The sequence below is a fragment of the Leptinotarsa decemlineata genome, unplaced genomic scaffold (genome assembly GCF_025532065.1).
Source record: "Leptinotarsa decemlineata unplaced genomic scaffold, Ldec_3_MD MMD2_tig00000218_RagTag_RagTag, whole genome shotgun sequence".
NCBI lineage: Eukaryota > Metazoa > Arthropoda > Insecta > Coleoptera > Chrysomelidae > Leptinotarsa > Leptinotarsa decemlineata.
Window position 1 is genome coordinate 4,420,056 of NW_027412545.1, and position 17,621 is coordinate 4,437,676.

At 34.8% G+C, this 17,621-nt stretch overlaps 1 protein-coding gene and 1 long non-coding RNA gene across 2 annotated transcripts in view; one reads left to right on the forward strand and one right to left on the reverse strand.

Moving 5' to 3' along the window:
- Nucleotides 1–17,621, forward strand: part of LOC141481573 (uncharacterized) — a 196,040-nt gene that overhangs the window by 5,502 nt on the left and 172,917 nt on the right. Inside the window, exon 2 of the mRNA XM_074173294.1 lies at nt 10,418–10,502. Within this exon, the coding sequence (XP_074029395.1) occupies nt 10,485–10,502 (18 nt within the window). The 5' untranslated portion in view covers nt 10,418–10,484. The remainder of the gene's footprint in view (nt 1–10,417; nt 10,503–17,621) is intronic.
- Nucleotides 8,950–17,621, reverse strand: part of LOC141481574 (uncharacterized) — a 40,189-nt gene continuing 31,517 nt past the window's right edge. Inside the window, exon 2 of the long non-coding RNA XR_012465044.1 lies at nt 8,950–9,031. This is a non-coding gene — a long non-coding RNA (uncharacterized lncRNA). The remainder of the gene's footprint in view (nt 9,032–17,621) is intronic.

Below are 17,621 nucleotides of genomic sequence, written 5' to 3' on the forward strand. Positions count from 1 at the left end.
TCCTTGCCTTTATTCAAGGCGGAGCTCTTGGCGCCCGCCGCAGGAAGTGCCCTTGCTGTTGGAGGTGGAGTGGGGGAGGAGGAGGGTGCACTTATAGTTGCTGCCACTCCTGCCTCTTTCGGTCTCTTTCTCCTAAAAGATTTCTTCAGATAGATCTGACATAGCTGTGCAAACTCGCTGGAGCTTCTCATATTTTTCTTGTACACTATCTGGCGGACATTCATCAAAAATTAGAGGTCATTAGTGAGCATTTTCTGTAGAAGCTGTACCTCTCACCTCGTACTAAATGATGAAGGTCGCGACCACACACAAATTTCAATGTTTCTTGCTTTCTGTCCAAGTTTATTGGATGGAACGCTACATAAAAGAGTATTTTCATGTCTTTTCTTGTACCATCTTCAGTGAACCATTCGGCACTCTAGATAAAGAACTTAAAGATTATACATCTTCTATTATCTTCTGAAGAGATTCAGCAGATACAGAATAATGTACGCTCCATTATTAATAAAGGAAATGGGATAGCCATTGCCAGAGAGTGTGTCTTTATGATAAGAATACTCGTCTATCACTACTTATTGGTCATGCACGTTGAAAGAATTAAGAAGCCCCAAAAATGGTACTAAAAACCTGAAAGATTGAAGATCATTTGACCAATCTTAATAGATTGAAGGTCATTTGACCAATCACACATAATCACTTTTATCGCCAGTATATTTCTACAGTTATAATGACAACGAAGGGCCTACATTGTTATTAATAGAAAGAAAAACATTCTCTGATAACAGTTATTACGGTGGATATGCATTATTTTTGAGCTGATATACATTCTTATTCTACAGATCATCTCCGAACCCTGTTTAATAAACTCTTGATGGTTCAGTCACCGTTACACTTTTTTTCTTAAAAAAGTAAGTCTAAACTGGATAGAATGCAGATGTTTCATGAAATCAACAGAAAAATAAATAATTTTTGCAATCTACCTTCATCCCTCTCGTCTTTTTACACACGCAAATGATATTGTTATGTAAATTTTTTACGTATGGCTCTTATTCTTAACTCGGCAAGTGCAGGGAAAATAGGTAAAAATAGAAAGTACCTATAATAATAGTAACAACAAACCCGTTGCTATTCCATTTATGTACCTCTCGTTTTATAACCTGCAACTTCAAAGTAATGACTTCCATCGACATAAAAAGAACATGCATATTTTATATTCCGTGCGGATGGCTGCATGGATACCCATGAATAATCAATGAATTTACGAAGTAGGCTGTAGATCATTAATAAATATCATTAGGTGAATTTGTCTTTGAAAACCAGTTAGGTAGGAGCACCGAGAATTTATTACGCCAAACCTTTTATTTATTCACTGCTATCACACTCGACCGATAATGGTTAAACAGCTAAGGACGTTCTCAAACATTGCACATATCAGGTCTAGTTACACCCAATCGCAGTTTTCACTTTTCACTTAGCTGAAAGTTTGAAGACGTTAATAAGAAAATAATATTGGTAAAGATAAGTTTGTTGGGGATTGAAATGGACACCAATATGTCTTGGCCCAATCGGTTCGCAGGAATTACGAAGGCTGCTTCTCATAAACTTGGAACACTGTTCCGAATCAGAAAACTGTACACACCTCAGCAACTTTCGTTGCTTTATAAAGCTCAAATCAGACCTTCTTTGGAGTATTGTTCTGATGTATGGAGCTCCGCCCCCAAACATACCCTGAAGCTGGTGGATTCCATCCAGCAACCTTGATAGTCTGGAACATCGAAGAAAGGTTGGAGATTTGGGAAGTGTTCAAGTGTCTTGGCACATTTAATTCCACCAAGAGCGGTGCATTTCAGAAATACGCGACGGACTGTGGCTGCTCATCGTTTTGAGGTTCAACTCAGTACACCTCAGTACATTCACTGTATGAGAACTCTTTCTTTTGGAGAACGGCGTTTATGTGGAATAAACTTCCTAAGAACGTTTTTGCAAATGGCTTTTATCTCCAGCGATTCTAATCCAATGTGAATCGCTACTTTCGCATAGGCACCGCAAACACTGCTTGTGTTTTGTCTTAAAAAAAAGAGAATCGTTATCGAATAAATCAAATGCATAAAGCTAAGATATCTACGTAATCGGAAGTTTTTGATGTACTGAATTCAAATTCGGCATCATAATTGTACGGTCAGGGCAGCATTTTGAGATTATCCTACCTGATAATGAATGCTTGCTTTCAATAGGCCTTAAAGTTGAATTATGCCTTAAACAACCCAGGAAGAACATTTTGGCATCATACCTTCAGGATGAGACATCACGATTTTAAGTTAATGTCGAACATGGTATTGAACAAGAGAAATTATATCGTCCAGCCAGAAGGCTTTCAAAATTCAAGGCACTTCAAAGCACCTTTCTAACATATAATAGGCGTTCACCAAATAATCTGGAATTTTATGCCTAGAAATTATAGAGAGGCCCAAAGACGACGTTCTCAAATGAAAGAATTCTCAAAGCAAGTAGCATATCATTACAAGGTGATCTCTCATAACGTAATACCGAACATGTTCAGTTTGTTGCGAGACGACACGGTTCGCATCAGGACGCATTTGAGTTTTGTGTCAATTCTTCCGTAACGTAATTAAAGGAGGTTACGTTAAAATGCCACTTGCAACAGGTAAAGCTAGGCAATACCTATTTAGTCGTCCCAACTTGTCGCCGTGGATCACGTAATTGATGCGACGCGACGGCTGAAAACCAACAAATGAATATTCGGGTAGTAACAGTTACACATGACAAATGGGTTACGAATAGTATGCAACAGTACTGTCTCCACTAGCCATAACGTAACATGGTCGTGGTTACGTTACTAGTCATTTGTTGAAAACGAATAGTAAAGAAAATATAGAAAAGTTCAGAGATGGTCAACCTTAGTTTCACAATTGTTCTTACAAATAACACTTTAAGTGTCTAATTTTTATCTTTATGAAGCATAACAAGTTGCTGAAGTCTGTATAACTTTTCAGTTAGAAATAGTTTTCAAAGTTTTTATGAAACTGCCTTTGCTATTTCAGTAATTGAGTGATTCTACACCTCGCGAAATTTTGTACTATGTATAATATAAGTAAGTAAGGATCGGTCTCCAGAAACGATTTGGTAAACCATGAGAACGAAATTTCATTAATAAACCCTTATGTCTTATGTCATAGGACTTGTAAATAAATCATAATAGCCCGAGTTACTCCGTGTTTCTCGATTGCTTGAAATAAACCATATTGATGATAACTCAAGATATTGAAGCATTCTAGATAATCAAAAATATTAGTGTGCAGCACGAGTCGCAGCAAGTGATATCACTTAGACCTTAGAAATTATGATCGAAAAATTAGCCGCAGTTGCAAATGAAACATCAGACCAGAATAGCTGCAAACCACTGCTTTTAAAACCCAAAATCGGTAGTTATTTGTTAATTCACAATGAGATTGTGTAAATATTACAAGAATGTTGCACAAAAACCTCTATTTTATTCCCCTCATGCAATTGTAAATATAACTATTACAATGAACATTTTTTATTTTCCTTAATATATCACCAAAAATGTATTTATTTTCAAGTGTTTCTACAAAATAAATTGTAGAAAGTTGGCATGTTCGCATGTAAAGGTTCGACATTTTCGCATAATCTATACATCTATACAAAATCTTCATTCTTCGAATGAAGTTCAACATCTGTCGAGTTGTTTACTACATCCTCAAACAGGAATTAAATTTAATGATTCCAGATCGTAAATCAATAAAAATTACCTTCTCTGCTTGTCACGGAATGATTTACAGATTGTTATTCAACATGGACTTAGTTTTATTCAGAAGTATTTGATTTCGAATATTATCTACACTCTCCGATCATTATAAATAATGGTCTTCAAAAATGAATAGATGTCTACTTAATCCAACTTGCGTCACAGTAAGTGGTGATAACGAGTATGTACCTATTCACTCGCTCATTGTCATTCCATGGCTATCTACGATAAATCAGAAAATCTATTGAATGTGTTTATTCTGGCAAACAGTGAGTTTGCTGTGTTTAGTCATGCCGATCAAATGCTTTCAATACATTCAATTATGAATAATGGATATTTTATCGAAGTTTCATCGAAGGGAAGTTGGTAAAAATCATTAAATAGGAGGATGAATTCACCGGGTGAAGTGAAAACACTGCGTAGTTCTCTATTTTTTTCAATAAACCATCTTCAGATGTTTAGAAAACACTACCAAATGAAATGTATAAAAAAAATCCTTACACATTGCTTTCTTGAAGTAAAGTGTGGATTCTGGGAAACTTTTACAGTAAACGGTACTATTTTCAAATATTATAAATATGAAGGGCAGCAAAATCTTCTGAAGCTTTCACCTGACGTTTTGTTGAAAAAATTTCAATGAAAGTGAAAAAAACCGTACAAAACTTTGAAAAAAACTCGATTTTCTGTCATATTTTGATAAGAGTATTCTGAAAATGTTTTCGACTCACTTGAGAGGGTGCAATTTTTCATAAAAAAAATCTCAAATCAAGTAAGAATGAAATTCCCTTTGCGATTAATGTTCTTGATTCAGTGTTATTCATTGTCTTTCCAATTTATTTTCGATATCACATCAGCGATTGTTTCATAAGCTACTTTTCAGTTCGATCCTGGAAAAGGTAATACCTCATTGAATCCTGAATCTTTAGTGAAGTTATTTGTTACGTATAGAATTAGAAAAGTACTTCTCCGAAGAAAAGCCAACATAGTGGTGGTAGTTATTTGTGGAATGACTATTTTCTGCCATAATCAAACGTGAAGAAAAGTTGACTACGAATTTATTTCTTCAAAGGCAAAACAGTTAGTAATGTGTAAACGATATGTTGTTTTTCACTAGTGTACTTGAAGTATAACTATAATGCTTTGATCTTACAGTCGATTTAATATCGTCGGTTTCTTTAACTATAGTTGAATTAATTTTCTCAACTTTTTTCACACATTCACAAAAGTTTTGATTGGAGGTAAAGACATTATTTTTGTATTGTTTTTTATTCTCTGGCTCAATAGACATATCTTTTACTATGTATTATGAACACATTATCACTTAGATTATCGCCTATCATAAAACTAGGTATTTGACCTACACTAATACATTTGAAGTTATGTCTTCTCTAGTCGAGCCATAATTATTTTTGTTTCAAGGTTAACCGTTTAAAAATATAATCAGTACTTTGTATCGCATTCGAAGATCATAAAATTTTAATTTATTCCCACTTTCAAATTGTTGTTGCTTCATAGTCTACACTAATGCTTTTGTTATCCATTCAATGGATAATAAGTGCAGGAAAGATTAATAAAGTCGATTGAATATTTGAAAAAACTACCTCATGCAATAATTCTTCATCACACCCTGCTGAAATGGAGTGAGCATGATTTAATTGAAACGACTCAGAACTCTTTAAAAACTCTTTCAAACTTGGCAAAATCTGTTATTTCGTTAATACGCTGTCGCCCCCATACGTACGACAACTCTGAGAAGTTGAGAAACTTGTGCGAACTAAGGACTTACGAGGTCTTACCTTTTAACGTGTTATTCCTAACACGGTTGCAGAATCATCCCAGTTTCAACCGGATAAACTCTCTCGAGAAAAATATCTGGTCGAGGCGGGGATCAAACCCCCACGGCCTTCCGATCGTGAGTCTGGTGCACTACCACCGCGACAACATTGTATTTTTAAGCAAAGTATTGAGATTTGGCGTTGTTGTTGTACATATTAACATCCTTTTTTTGAATACAGTGATTGCTTTTGATGCAGTGATTGTATATCCCACAGTGATCAAGGTTGATTTTTTCTGAAATAAAAAATATGCAGTCCCGATTAATTCCACGGAATGAAATGGATGCCAAGCTTGAGTGTGTATTCAGAAAGAAAGTAATGCAAATATTAACATGGAAATCTCACGAAATATTTCAGAATTATTTTGAAATTGACAAAATAAATCAAGAAGTCAAGGGCCAAGAACCAATCCTCCAAATTTGGAGGGTAAATAAAAGTTAGTTTGAAAGTGGTTGACAATGTTTCATGATGAATTTCATTAGTTCGGACTTCCATTGTCAAATATGATTCCACTATGATTCGAAATCTATGAAAGAACAAATAAAATTAAAATGAATAGCTAATATATTGATTAAATTTGTCGGGACAGGTAATAGGTGAATTATTAAGTAGACGAACACAGCTTTTACAAATAATAAAATTTATTAATAACACCAACAAAATGACAAACAAACCTCGTGGCGAGGAGAATTAGAATTGGGATAATTGGGATTAGTTTCCGGCCGAAATGTCAGAACCGAATGAATAATTCTCGACCGAAATCCCTGAACAGAATCGATGAATGCCTCTGCTAAAAAAATGTCACTTTCGAAGTAATCGTCACTGACAATCTGGTCGGGGTCATAAATATATTCGAGAAGGGTCAACCACTTGGGCCCTTATCTTAATCCATCAAAGTGTAAACAATGGCTACCTACACGGAACATCCCAAGTGGTTTCGTTCTAAATCTCCATATTTTTTTTGGCAATAACCGTTGAGTTGGAGAGAATAGAGTATTTTAGTGATTTGCCATGAAAAAATACAAACAGAGTAGAAATAAAAAGAAAAATAATCAACATAAAAAACCCAAGCAGATGGATATTTTGTACGACTGCTCGATAATAGAGTTATTTAAAAATAATTTATAAAATAAAAATCGATAAAGAAATTAAATGTTTCTTAACTGAATAGTTGTAGGAAAAACCCTACAAATTTTGTTATATTATTTGTTCTTTCATAGATTTCGAATCATAGTTGAAGTACTGCAAATCTGATAGTCTCAAAAATAGGTGACGTAAAAAATATATGTGTCAGAAAAATCCCAGTTTACAAATAAAAAATACTCGCATACTTGATTTTCCACATAAGTGCTATTAGTTAGCAACAGTACTACACCGTAAGCGGCCAAGATCCTTCTATATCTACCTCCTCTCCACATTTTTCTGGAGAGAGAGGCTAGATGGACTGCATGTAGACTTGTGCGCATTGCTAATTGCATAAATGAATTCAATGCAGACACTGGAAGTCACAGCATTCTGGAAATGACCTCTGACTGTATGCCTCCAACTGTCAACTACGAACTGCCTCATAAAGTACTGTTCCCGAGTAGACACTACTGGATTCTCCGGAATAAGGAAATATTAAGAGCAGATAGTTGTTGCCTAGGAACCTATGAGACTGTATTTCAAGCAAAAATTTACGCCATTGAATTGTGTGCGGAGAGATTGGAAGAATCCAACCTCATACACAAGTCAATAAAAATACTTAAAAAGACTCAACAGATTACCTCTGGTCTGAATTTCTGGCCATACCTGGCCTGAAAGGCAATGACGCTGCTGATTCCCTTGCAAAGGAGGGTGCTGCAAGCAGCTTCATCGGACCAGAACCTCTCAGTGGCATAGCTTTAGGCTTTGCCAAACAGATTGAACATCTGGATGGCATGAATATTTATGAACTTCTGGTAGAATCTTTCAGGATTGGCTCACTGCAAGGCGTTTATTAACCCTTCGAAGCTTGATACCAAACAGTTGTTGGACTACAGACTACGATGTCTAACAGGCCTTCTCACAGGTCACTGTCATTTGAATCATCGTATGCAGAGACTCGGACAGTGTGTGGCCTCTGTTTGGAAAATGATGAAACAGCAGAGCAAATACTTTATGCCTGCCCCGCTGAGGACCGAATCAGGTTTTTAGAACTCGACAGAACCGTACTCTTACCATCTAACCTGAAAGACCACTCACCATACAAATTAATCGGCTTCGTTAAGAAGCTGGGTTTATTTGGTATAGTGTGAATAGGTGTGAGTCACAATAAACCCTTGCGGGTTGCGGTGGAGGGTCGAATTGACCCACTCACTTTGGACCTAAACTAACATAATAGTTGGCAAGCACCTGTGTTGCAATAGCCGGCTTGCCTGAAAATAACTAAAACCATTAGTTGGAGGACATATTGAACCGTGCTATCTATTCCAGCTGACTCATGGCAAAAATACTATTCATCTACTCGTACAGACAAAGGCACAGTAGGTCGAATCGAATCTCTCGTCACCTTCGAAGAATATTTGAACCAGACATTTTCAAATGATTGCAGCTTGCAGGGCATTCAAGCACTTTCAAAGTGCTTGAAGAAGACCTACGGACGGTATAAATGACGAAAAAAATGATAAGCTAGTAATTTTGACATCATCTATACCAGAAAAAAGTGAAAAACATACATGGAACAACGCCTGTAGTGAATTTCTAGCTGGAAACCAAACTTAACAATATTAGGTTTGAGTTCCGTCCGTTCTAAGTTTGTTTGCCTGTTGATAAGGTAGTTCAGAATAGTGAGTAGGTACCAGGTTTTTCATATACTGGAAAAAAGTAAAAATATTTATCACATATCATGATGACTACGATATTATCGTGACTTGGGTTACTTTGCAACAATTAAAATTAAGATTTGCCACCTATTTCAGACCTTGGGAGACACACGGACACCGTATTTAAATATGAAAACTGATTTTCAAGCTAACCGTTAGAATTGTGAATTATGTACATGTCTCTTAGAACGCCAATATTCGTAAAAAACGCTGATTTGTGGACAGTGAGCTGTCTTTCCATGACGAAACTGACAAAAATCCCCACTGGAAAAAGTATCTGTGCCTGTAACAATCTTAGCCAATATTTGGATTAGAAACCTATTTCGTATATCAAATATTTCACTGCAAAACCCTAAGATTCACCGTTTAAGCGAAATACCCAGCGTTAATTAATATTTCATTTTTGATTGCAACAATTCAAACGTTTCAGCATGTTCATTTTTATCTCTCTGTTCAAACATGAATAAATGTCAAAACCACTTACCGTTTTTGTATATCTAGCAATGGTTTGTATTCTATCAACAATCTCTATCGCTGATAATCAAGCATTATCCTACTCACTCCTCCTAAAATAAATTAAAATTTATGAATTATTCACTAAGGTAATTGAAAAATAAATGAATTTTTTAAATATGTTAGATGTGATTAAATGACAGTGCTATGGTTCTCTAAACTAAACTAATTTCAGAGTAAATTAATAAAAAAATCAATAGCCTATAGGTTATACAAATAAAAATCGCTCCACTATATGCAACATTGTTCAAAGAATAAGTATCATTCAACATCACGCTTGAAGACAATTATGTGCAAACATGTATGATATCCTACATAATAAAACTACTAAATAACACTACGATTACCAAATTTTTATTTAGGAGTTTGTTGATTTTTACTAGATAACTTGAAGTTCTTCAAACATAATTTTCAACATGATCTCATAGGTCCGTAATGTGTAACAACTAAAAGATATTGTTTAGTTTTGATTTTAATTTCATTCTTCTTACTGCTTATTCTTCTTACTAATACAAATGTGGAAGTTTGTGAGGACGTATGTATGTATGTTTGTGGCTCTTTCACGCCTAAACGACTGAACGGATTTAGATGAAACTTTACATAAATACCTACAGCTTATACATCAGAATAACATATAGACTAAAATTCACAAAGATTTCGTGTAGTTTTGGCCATAATATAACGGATAAGTATTAAGAAAGAAAGAAAGCTTCCTATGAGCTATGTTGGCATGCGCTGCCTATACCGTTGGAGTAACATATAGATAATGTACCGTAAGATTGTTTATCTTAAATAGTTCTTAATAAAAGTCCGCAATAGCATATATCTACACCTCTTATGTGATAGCCACAATATGCAAAATACTGAGCCAAAAATAAATTCAAATTGGGCACTTTTCTTACAATGCATATTCTAGAATATCTGTCAAATTCTTATGAAAAATGATATAATTGTCGTTTCAAGTGTTAAATATAGATAAACTTTTTCTCTTACACTAAGTAATTTGGACGATAAGATTAACTTGACGCAACGCAGTAAGCCATTACGCGTTGCGTCTACTGTGATCTTCAAATATCCAGATAGTTTATTTGTATAGCGTAAATAAGCATCAGGAAAGGAAATCAGGAATGTCCACCCCCAACGGGGAAAAATTAGGTTTCAAAGATTGTATTGAATTTCGTCAGTTTTAAAGTTGGAAACCTGAAGTTTTGGGTTGATAAAAAAATATTGTAACTATCTGTTTAGAAAGGTCTGTCACGAAACTTAATGTGACAAACCAAATTCTACGCGGGCGAAGCCACGGGCAACAACTAGTATTTCATAACGAAAGATATAGCATTCTAGAAATCATCCTGGATAAAAAATTTGTAAAACAATAGTCAGATTTTCAAGTTATATGAAAACAACTAATAATTTAATAGCACTTCATCTTGTTTCAGATTTTTCCAGAGATGAAGTAAGAAATTGAGGATTTTTTGTGAGTGCCAGAATATATATGAGTACAGTATGAGGACGATTTTAATGGTAAGTAAATAAACCTGGTCAATTGATGAAAAAAATTATGGTTCTAAAACAAGACACGTCAGAAGATATGAACGTCCTGTTCTGCAACTCAAAAATGGATTCAGTAAGCTTGTAACGAACAGATATGACTGATGGGAAATTGACATTCATTGTTCCTGATGGTGAACTGTAATTTTAGTCGCTGCTTTTCATATAATTAAATTGATATTTTCAATTCATTGTGGATGAGAAATTTTGTAAATTTTTTCTCACAGGACTGCTTTCTGTAGGACATTGAATCCACCCGTATGGAACCAATAAAATCATAATGAATCTTATACAACCCGATGTGTGTCTCAATTAAAGACGGGAATATTGAAGACATTTCCCAAATACGATGGAATATTAGTACACTTTTCAAAGCATACTATGATGGTGCTCTGTTATAAAAGACTTGACCGGATTTTAGCTGCTCAGTTTAAATCTGGTTCATTTGATTTATCAAATATATTATTTATTTATAGTGATTGATGCCTTCATTGGCCCACTTGCTGTTATTCAAACACTTTTTTGCCAAGAGATAACTATATATCAAGCGTCAAATTTGCCACCATAAAATAACAGAAATTTGAATATGTATTATTAACGGGAACTATTTTATGAGGACTTCAATATAATGAAATGTCGTGTCTTATCAATAAATTTTAGATTTTATGATAACGGTTATTTTGAATTGTTACGAGCTTTTAATGTGTCGAGCAAAAAACATTATTTTATAGATGATTGGATAGAAGATTGATTTGAATACATTAATTTTAGTATCTAATAAATAGCTCATGTTCAAATTGATATTTTTTATTTTAACAAGTTCCAGAAACTCGCTAGGTATAGGGCAGTGAAAACCTGAATATTTAGTATTCGTTTTTTTATGAATATTGCGTGAAAAAATGTTCAAGAAAATTTCGTTTGAATGAATATCAGATTTATAACACCAAATAAATTCGTTGTTTCACCTCAAAAAAATGATATTGACTATATAATATAAGTGAAGGGTACTGCTAACAATTACCCATAGTCTTTTACTGATGAAGTAAACCGCGTTGGTGAATATAAAAACTAAAATAAAGTTGGCTCCCGAATATCCGAGAAATTCTCAGAGAACGTTACTAGAAACAGAAACGATATTGACCAATATCATGGCTAAAACTAAAATTAAGTTTTATCATAACATTAACATTCGAAGGAAGGAATACAGAACTGTTTGATTTATGAAAATTCATTTTTCGCTCGATTTCTCATGATGAAACATTCATTGATAATAAATACTGTCTGATTTGTATGCCCATATCTATAGATGAATAATTGTAAAGTCACAAATATATAACGAACACTGATTTTTTGGCTCGATAACAACCCAAATTTGAGTAGGAGGTATCAAGAGAATCTTTGAAATTTAAAAAAATACACCTGTTCCTTTCTTTCTTTTCACTATAGGTTAGGTTAGGTCCAAAGTGAGTGGGTCTATTCGACCCTCCACCGCATCCCGCAAGGATTTATTGTAGCTCACACCTATTCTCACTCAGCCAGCTTCTTAACGAAGCCGACTAGTTTGAGTTCGGCTCTGCCGAATTCTAAAGACCTGATTCGGTCTCCAGCGGAGCAGGCACAAAGTATATGCTCTGTTAATGAGGTTGTCGGGTAGTCAAGTTGCAAGATTCCCACCTTGATACCCACGACAACCTTCCCATATGGGGGTTTTTTCACGTCAGCTACACCCGACGATGCTTTAGTTTGGTTTTGTTGAAGTCTTACTTGAGCGCAAACGTTTGCTAACCTTCTCATGGAGGGTTAGTTCCCCCACCTGAGACAGATTCTGCGTACGCCGCAGCTCTCGCCCTTGAACTAAATTTACAGGGAGGTCAGTTGGAGTCGTAAACTCGACATCCATCTCCTCTGTAGACTCGCTCCTGAACTAAATTTACAGTGAGGTCCGTTGGAGTCGTAAACTCGACATCCATCTCCACTGTAGACTCGCTCCTGATCTAAGTTTACAGGGAGGTCAGTTGGAGTCGTAAGCTCGACATCCATCCCCTCTATAGTTTACTTTGTCCATAAAAGTCTCACGAGTAGCTAGGAAAAGAAGGTCAACCACGGCAGAGCCCCGCATTACCGTGACAAGGCGATACTACGACGAGAGGGCGCCCGGTATCTCGAAGGTTCCGTAGAGACAGCTGATAGGCTCAGTGTCATTCATCCTCTCGGTACGGATATACACACCTTAGGATTAGGCCATCGTTGGGATGCCATTAAGTTAGGGAATAACAGAACCACAAGTGATTCTGTCATTCCCGTATCCAGCGGGGATACGTGGAAGCAGGCATCCGATGGCCAGTTTGCTCAACCCCCACATGCCAAGCCAGTGCAGTCGCCGAAAACAGCATGGACAGTGGTTCAGGCAGTGAAAGATGAACAAGGACAGCCAACCCGCCTCCTTTTATTATAAGTTGCTATTGAATTTGCCATTAATATCATTTGCATTTTTGTGGCAGTGTGAAACTTCAACTTTCATCTTCAATGTACCCAAAGGAAAATAAAAGATCTAGGAATTTCTTGAAATTAATATACGCCCCTGCATACTAAATTGTAACACTCAGTTTGAGTAATTAGCTAATTGCATATAAAACATGGAAAACAATATTTATCTGATTCTTTTATAGTTCTGAACAAAACAAAAGAAATGTTGAGTCGACTGTTAAAGTATGAAAATTTCCATGACGCAAAATGTAACTGTCAACTAGCACATAACATTATAACGTATCAGCCAATAAGTAAACAGATAAATCGTACATCAAATTAAAAATTTGGTAGTGATGGTAAATGTTACGTTTCATTTATTTCTTTACGTTATTTTTGAAACATATTTTTCACATCCACATGAAGTTGAAATGTATTATTGTCGTATTTGTGTTCGATTCCTCAAATAGCATTTCAAGTACGTAATGGAATTAGTCGATTGTCAATTAAAATCCATGACACGTCACATTTCGAGTTTTTACAAATAGTATGAAAAAAACTTTGTTAGAACTGTTCCATTTTTTTTGTTAATGACAAGATTTGGATCCGGGTTCTAGGACAGTAGCCAGGTGGGTTGACGTGGGTGGTCAGTTCCACTCAGTCAATCGACCGCTGTGCGAATTGGTGGTCTAAACCTCAAGGCCAGACGATCGATTTTCACTTCCTATCGTCCAATCCGTGTTAGGAATCACACGTTAAAAGATAAAGATCTCGTTAGTCCTTAGCTCGCACAAGTTTCGACTTTTGAGAGTTTTTTTGTAGAAGTTTGACAGCTGGTTAACGAAAAAACAGATTTTAGTAGGTTATTTTTACCTTCTACTCCTAATTTGCCACCCTTTCTCGAAATGGCATTTCACTGAAAATAAATCTGAAAATGGGTAGGCTGACTAATTTTGAGTATTTTCCATTATAATTTCGACTCATTTGCGAGTGAAAGTGTCAGTTTTGCGAGTGAAAGTGTCAGTTTTTCAACTAATATACCAGCTTTTTGAAATATTTTATTCACGAATAGATCAAAAAGTAAGTATTTTATGAAAAAGTCACTCTGAGTAAAAGTGCAGTTTATAAAAATACAAAAAAATTGTGAGGTTATACAACCCAATATAAGATTGAAAGTTGGTTTTTGTTCGTCTTATTCGTCAAACGCCAAAATTGAACGTGTCATCTTGGATTTACCAAGAAAAATGCATTTTTTGAGAAAACTCATATAAACATTTTTTTGAAGTGCTTGAAAAAATTTTCATTTCTTTAAAATAATTCCCAGCATCAAAACTAAGCGAGTTATGACGAAAATAATGTTGACCCCTCTTTTTTTTCGATTATAAAAATTACACTCCAATTAAAAATAATGGTTATCATTTCACAAGCCACTGTATTTATGTACTCATAATATGCCCTAGAACTGCAATACTGCAAATTTCTAGAGTATATTACAAGTACATAAAGTGACTTGTAGAGTGGTAACGATTATTTTCAATGGGCCTAGTAATTACGACTCTTAGAGAAAACGAAATGAAGGGTTTTTCACTTCGAAGAAGGATCTATGAGTTTCTCCAGAAAAATACGTTGTTTTTTGATTAGTTGATGGTGATAAAACTTTCAGTTTCATCATTTAACTAAATCAACTTTCAGCAAGCTATTACTGTTTCTATTGGGTCTATAAACATGAACCGCCTATTCTTTTTGATTTTTATACGCTACATTTTTACTAAGATTTTTTCCATGAAATACTTTTTGGGCTATTAGCAAAAAAAGTGAGGTTCTTGGTTAGATGTCGAAGAAAATAGGACATAAGTTGCTTAGTCAATCTATTCATTCCCGGACTTGTTTTCAGTGAAACATTTTTCACTCTCGAGAAGGGGTGAGAGCAACTTGCTATACAGACACAGTTTTGATGTAGATGGTAAGTAGAATCTAAAACCAAATTTTTGACCAGTCACTGAAGTTTAATACAGTATCGCTGTATTACACTTTCAGTGATTGGTCTAGTTCTAGTTAACTTTTCTTCGACTCTCTACTAAAGCTATCTTGGGGATATGTCCAGTGATGCCGGAAAATCGTGTAATTCCGAATCAGTGTGGAATGTTACTTAGTTTCCGGTTCATACGAATACATATACTTTTCCTCACATGGAAAAATACTTTGTAGAGATTTTCCAATTTCCAACTGAGCATTTTTTGATTGTTTCCTTACGCCAACTGAGGTGAGCCTTCTTCACACCTGAATTCTTACACGAAATAAAATGTGATATACCAAAGGACGCTTCAGTCTCAGAGTATCTCACATTTCAATCTTCTTCAATAATCCTGCTAACGACATCGATGTTTCTTGGAATCACAATCGCTTCTGCGAAATAATTCTAGTATCTTCTAATGATGCTTCATTACCAAACGTTTATCGAAGAGATTACATACATTCTTGTCGAGTTGGACCTTTTTTCAAATCGTAAAAATTGATCCAACAATAACCTCCACAAGTGATTTATTCTTTTTTAGCTAAGTATGCTTTCAATTTCTAAGCTGCCGTGGTATCTAGGGCAACAATGTTGAATTTTACAAATATTTTTATTCTATAATTCAGGAGCCCCATCTAATGATTTTTTTTTGTGTGAAAACATGGAAGGCAATCCTTGTATACGTATTTCAATTACATTTTATTGTTAGAGTTTTACAAAACCTCAACACCTATTACACACGACACACTTGACATGTTTTGTATCACACAAGCCTGAAGAAAATATTGGTACTGAAACATCACACATATTGCTTTTTTGTTGAACGTTTTGTGAAAAATCTTACAATAAAGTGTTCCAAATATTTCGTTCAGTTAGTTTTTCTGAAGAGTCTTCACCTATTTTAACTAGAAAAAAAAACGTTTTCATCTTTCTCCTAATGCAAAATTCGGTTTGAAATGTTTTTTAGAATCATTAAAGTCTATGCGATTCTTTACTTCATTGATACTTTTGATATGTTTGTAAATTCACTCTTATACACTAAAAAGAGAAAAAACACTAAAAACAAATAATTGCGTTACAATTATATTATCAGACTGGTTTAATCTTATAATCCATCAGGAAAGGTGTCCAGTTTCGTTTAGGAAACTCATAAAATTTGCTGTACAGACATTAAGCAAATATAACAGTTCAATGGCTCATTAAACACGATAAAAAGTGCAAACATATTCTTTTCATTTCCACCAGAGTCCATCTGGAATCAGTGTTGCCAACTTTCGATTATTAACGTTAACATAAAAACGTCTGCATTGAACGTGAACGATAAATGCTGCATCGTTATGAATTATAAACTCGGTATGATGTAGTAGCTTGTACCTACGATAATATTGACTATGTACAAATATAAAGGCCAAACATTTTTAGCTTTTATCCGAGCGAGTTTGTTGAAACGAACAGCTAGTTTATGGGCCATAATATTTATTTCGGTCATAAATCCCGATAGCTGTGAAAATATTGAAACAAATTTCAAATATTTTCGTTCGGTTTTGATTGATTTCTTCGATTACCGTAGTTGATGTCTGTATCATCTTGGATCAGAATTGATCATATACAGGTCATCTTGTAAGTAATTACAGAAAATTGTAGATCATTTTTTGAACTGTTTTTTCGGAACAGTTTTTCTACTGAAGTTGATATCTCAAAAACATGGTTTTCGAAGTCTTTCAATGCCTTTTTAGAGAAACTGATCGTAATATAACATATAAGATTGGTCATTTGTTTTCGACCATTTCACATGCAATCCACCTGCTCTACCGCCAATATAATGCCGATTGGGATGGTCAAGGTGGGCCTGGTGTCAGAGCGGTAAGTACTTTGTTAAACACCTCCTCACTAAGTCTTTCTATAGGTATCCATTGATTTTTTTTCGACACAAAAATAATTGCTGTCAGAAACAGACACACTGTGTACAGCTTTATTCATATAAAGATTTATCTATATAAAAGAGTGTGATATTAACATAGTTTTTCAACTCCCTCCATTTTAAACTAATCATTACGTGTTTGACAGCAGAAGTGTAATGGCTTATTTAGAAAACACGTGTATATTAAATTTTAGACTGCCACTTCCGAAAGAAAATTCAAAAAATGATGAGATATGTAATATTTACTCTGATAAATATGATCTCATGAATACATTCAATTGTCCAAAAGCCCAAATCAGTGATTTTTTTCTCCAAACTGTCTGTAACATCGAAATAAAAATCATATTTTCAATAAATTTATTGTCCAATAATTTGTGGGTTGGTAATGAATCTAGTTATATCCGTGAATCAACAACCGCTTATTATAAGCTGTCATTCAGAATCTCGTAAAAATTCAAAATGAGTGATAACGACCAAGAAATTTGTGCTACCCCACCAGATATTATCGAGCAAGCAAATATTGCGATAAATAATTTGCTGCCAGCAAAATCAAGAGAAAAATACGAATATAATTTCGTAAATTTTATGAGTTGGAGAGAGAAGAAAAACATAACTTCGTTTTCTGAAAACGTTCCTCTCGTTTATTTCGAAGATTTAGCAAAGACTTTGAAACCATCGTCATGCTGAGAAG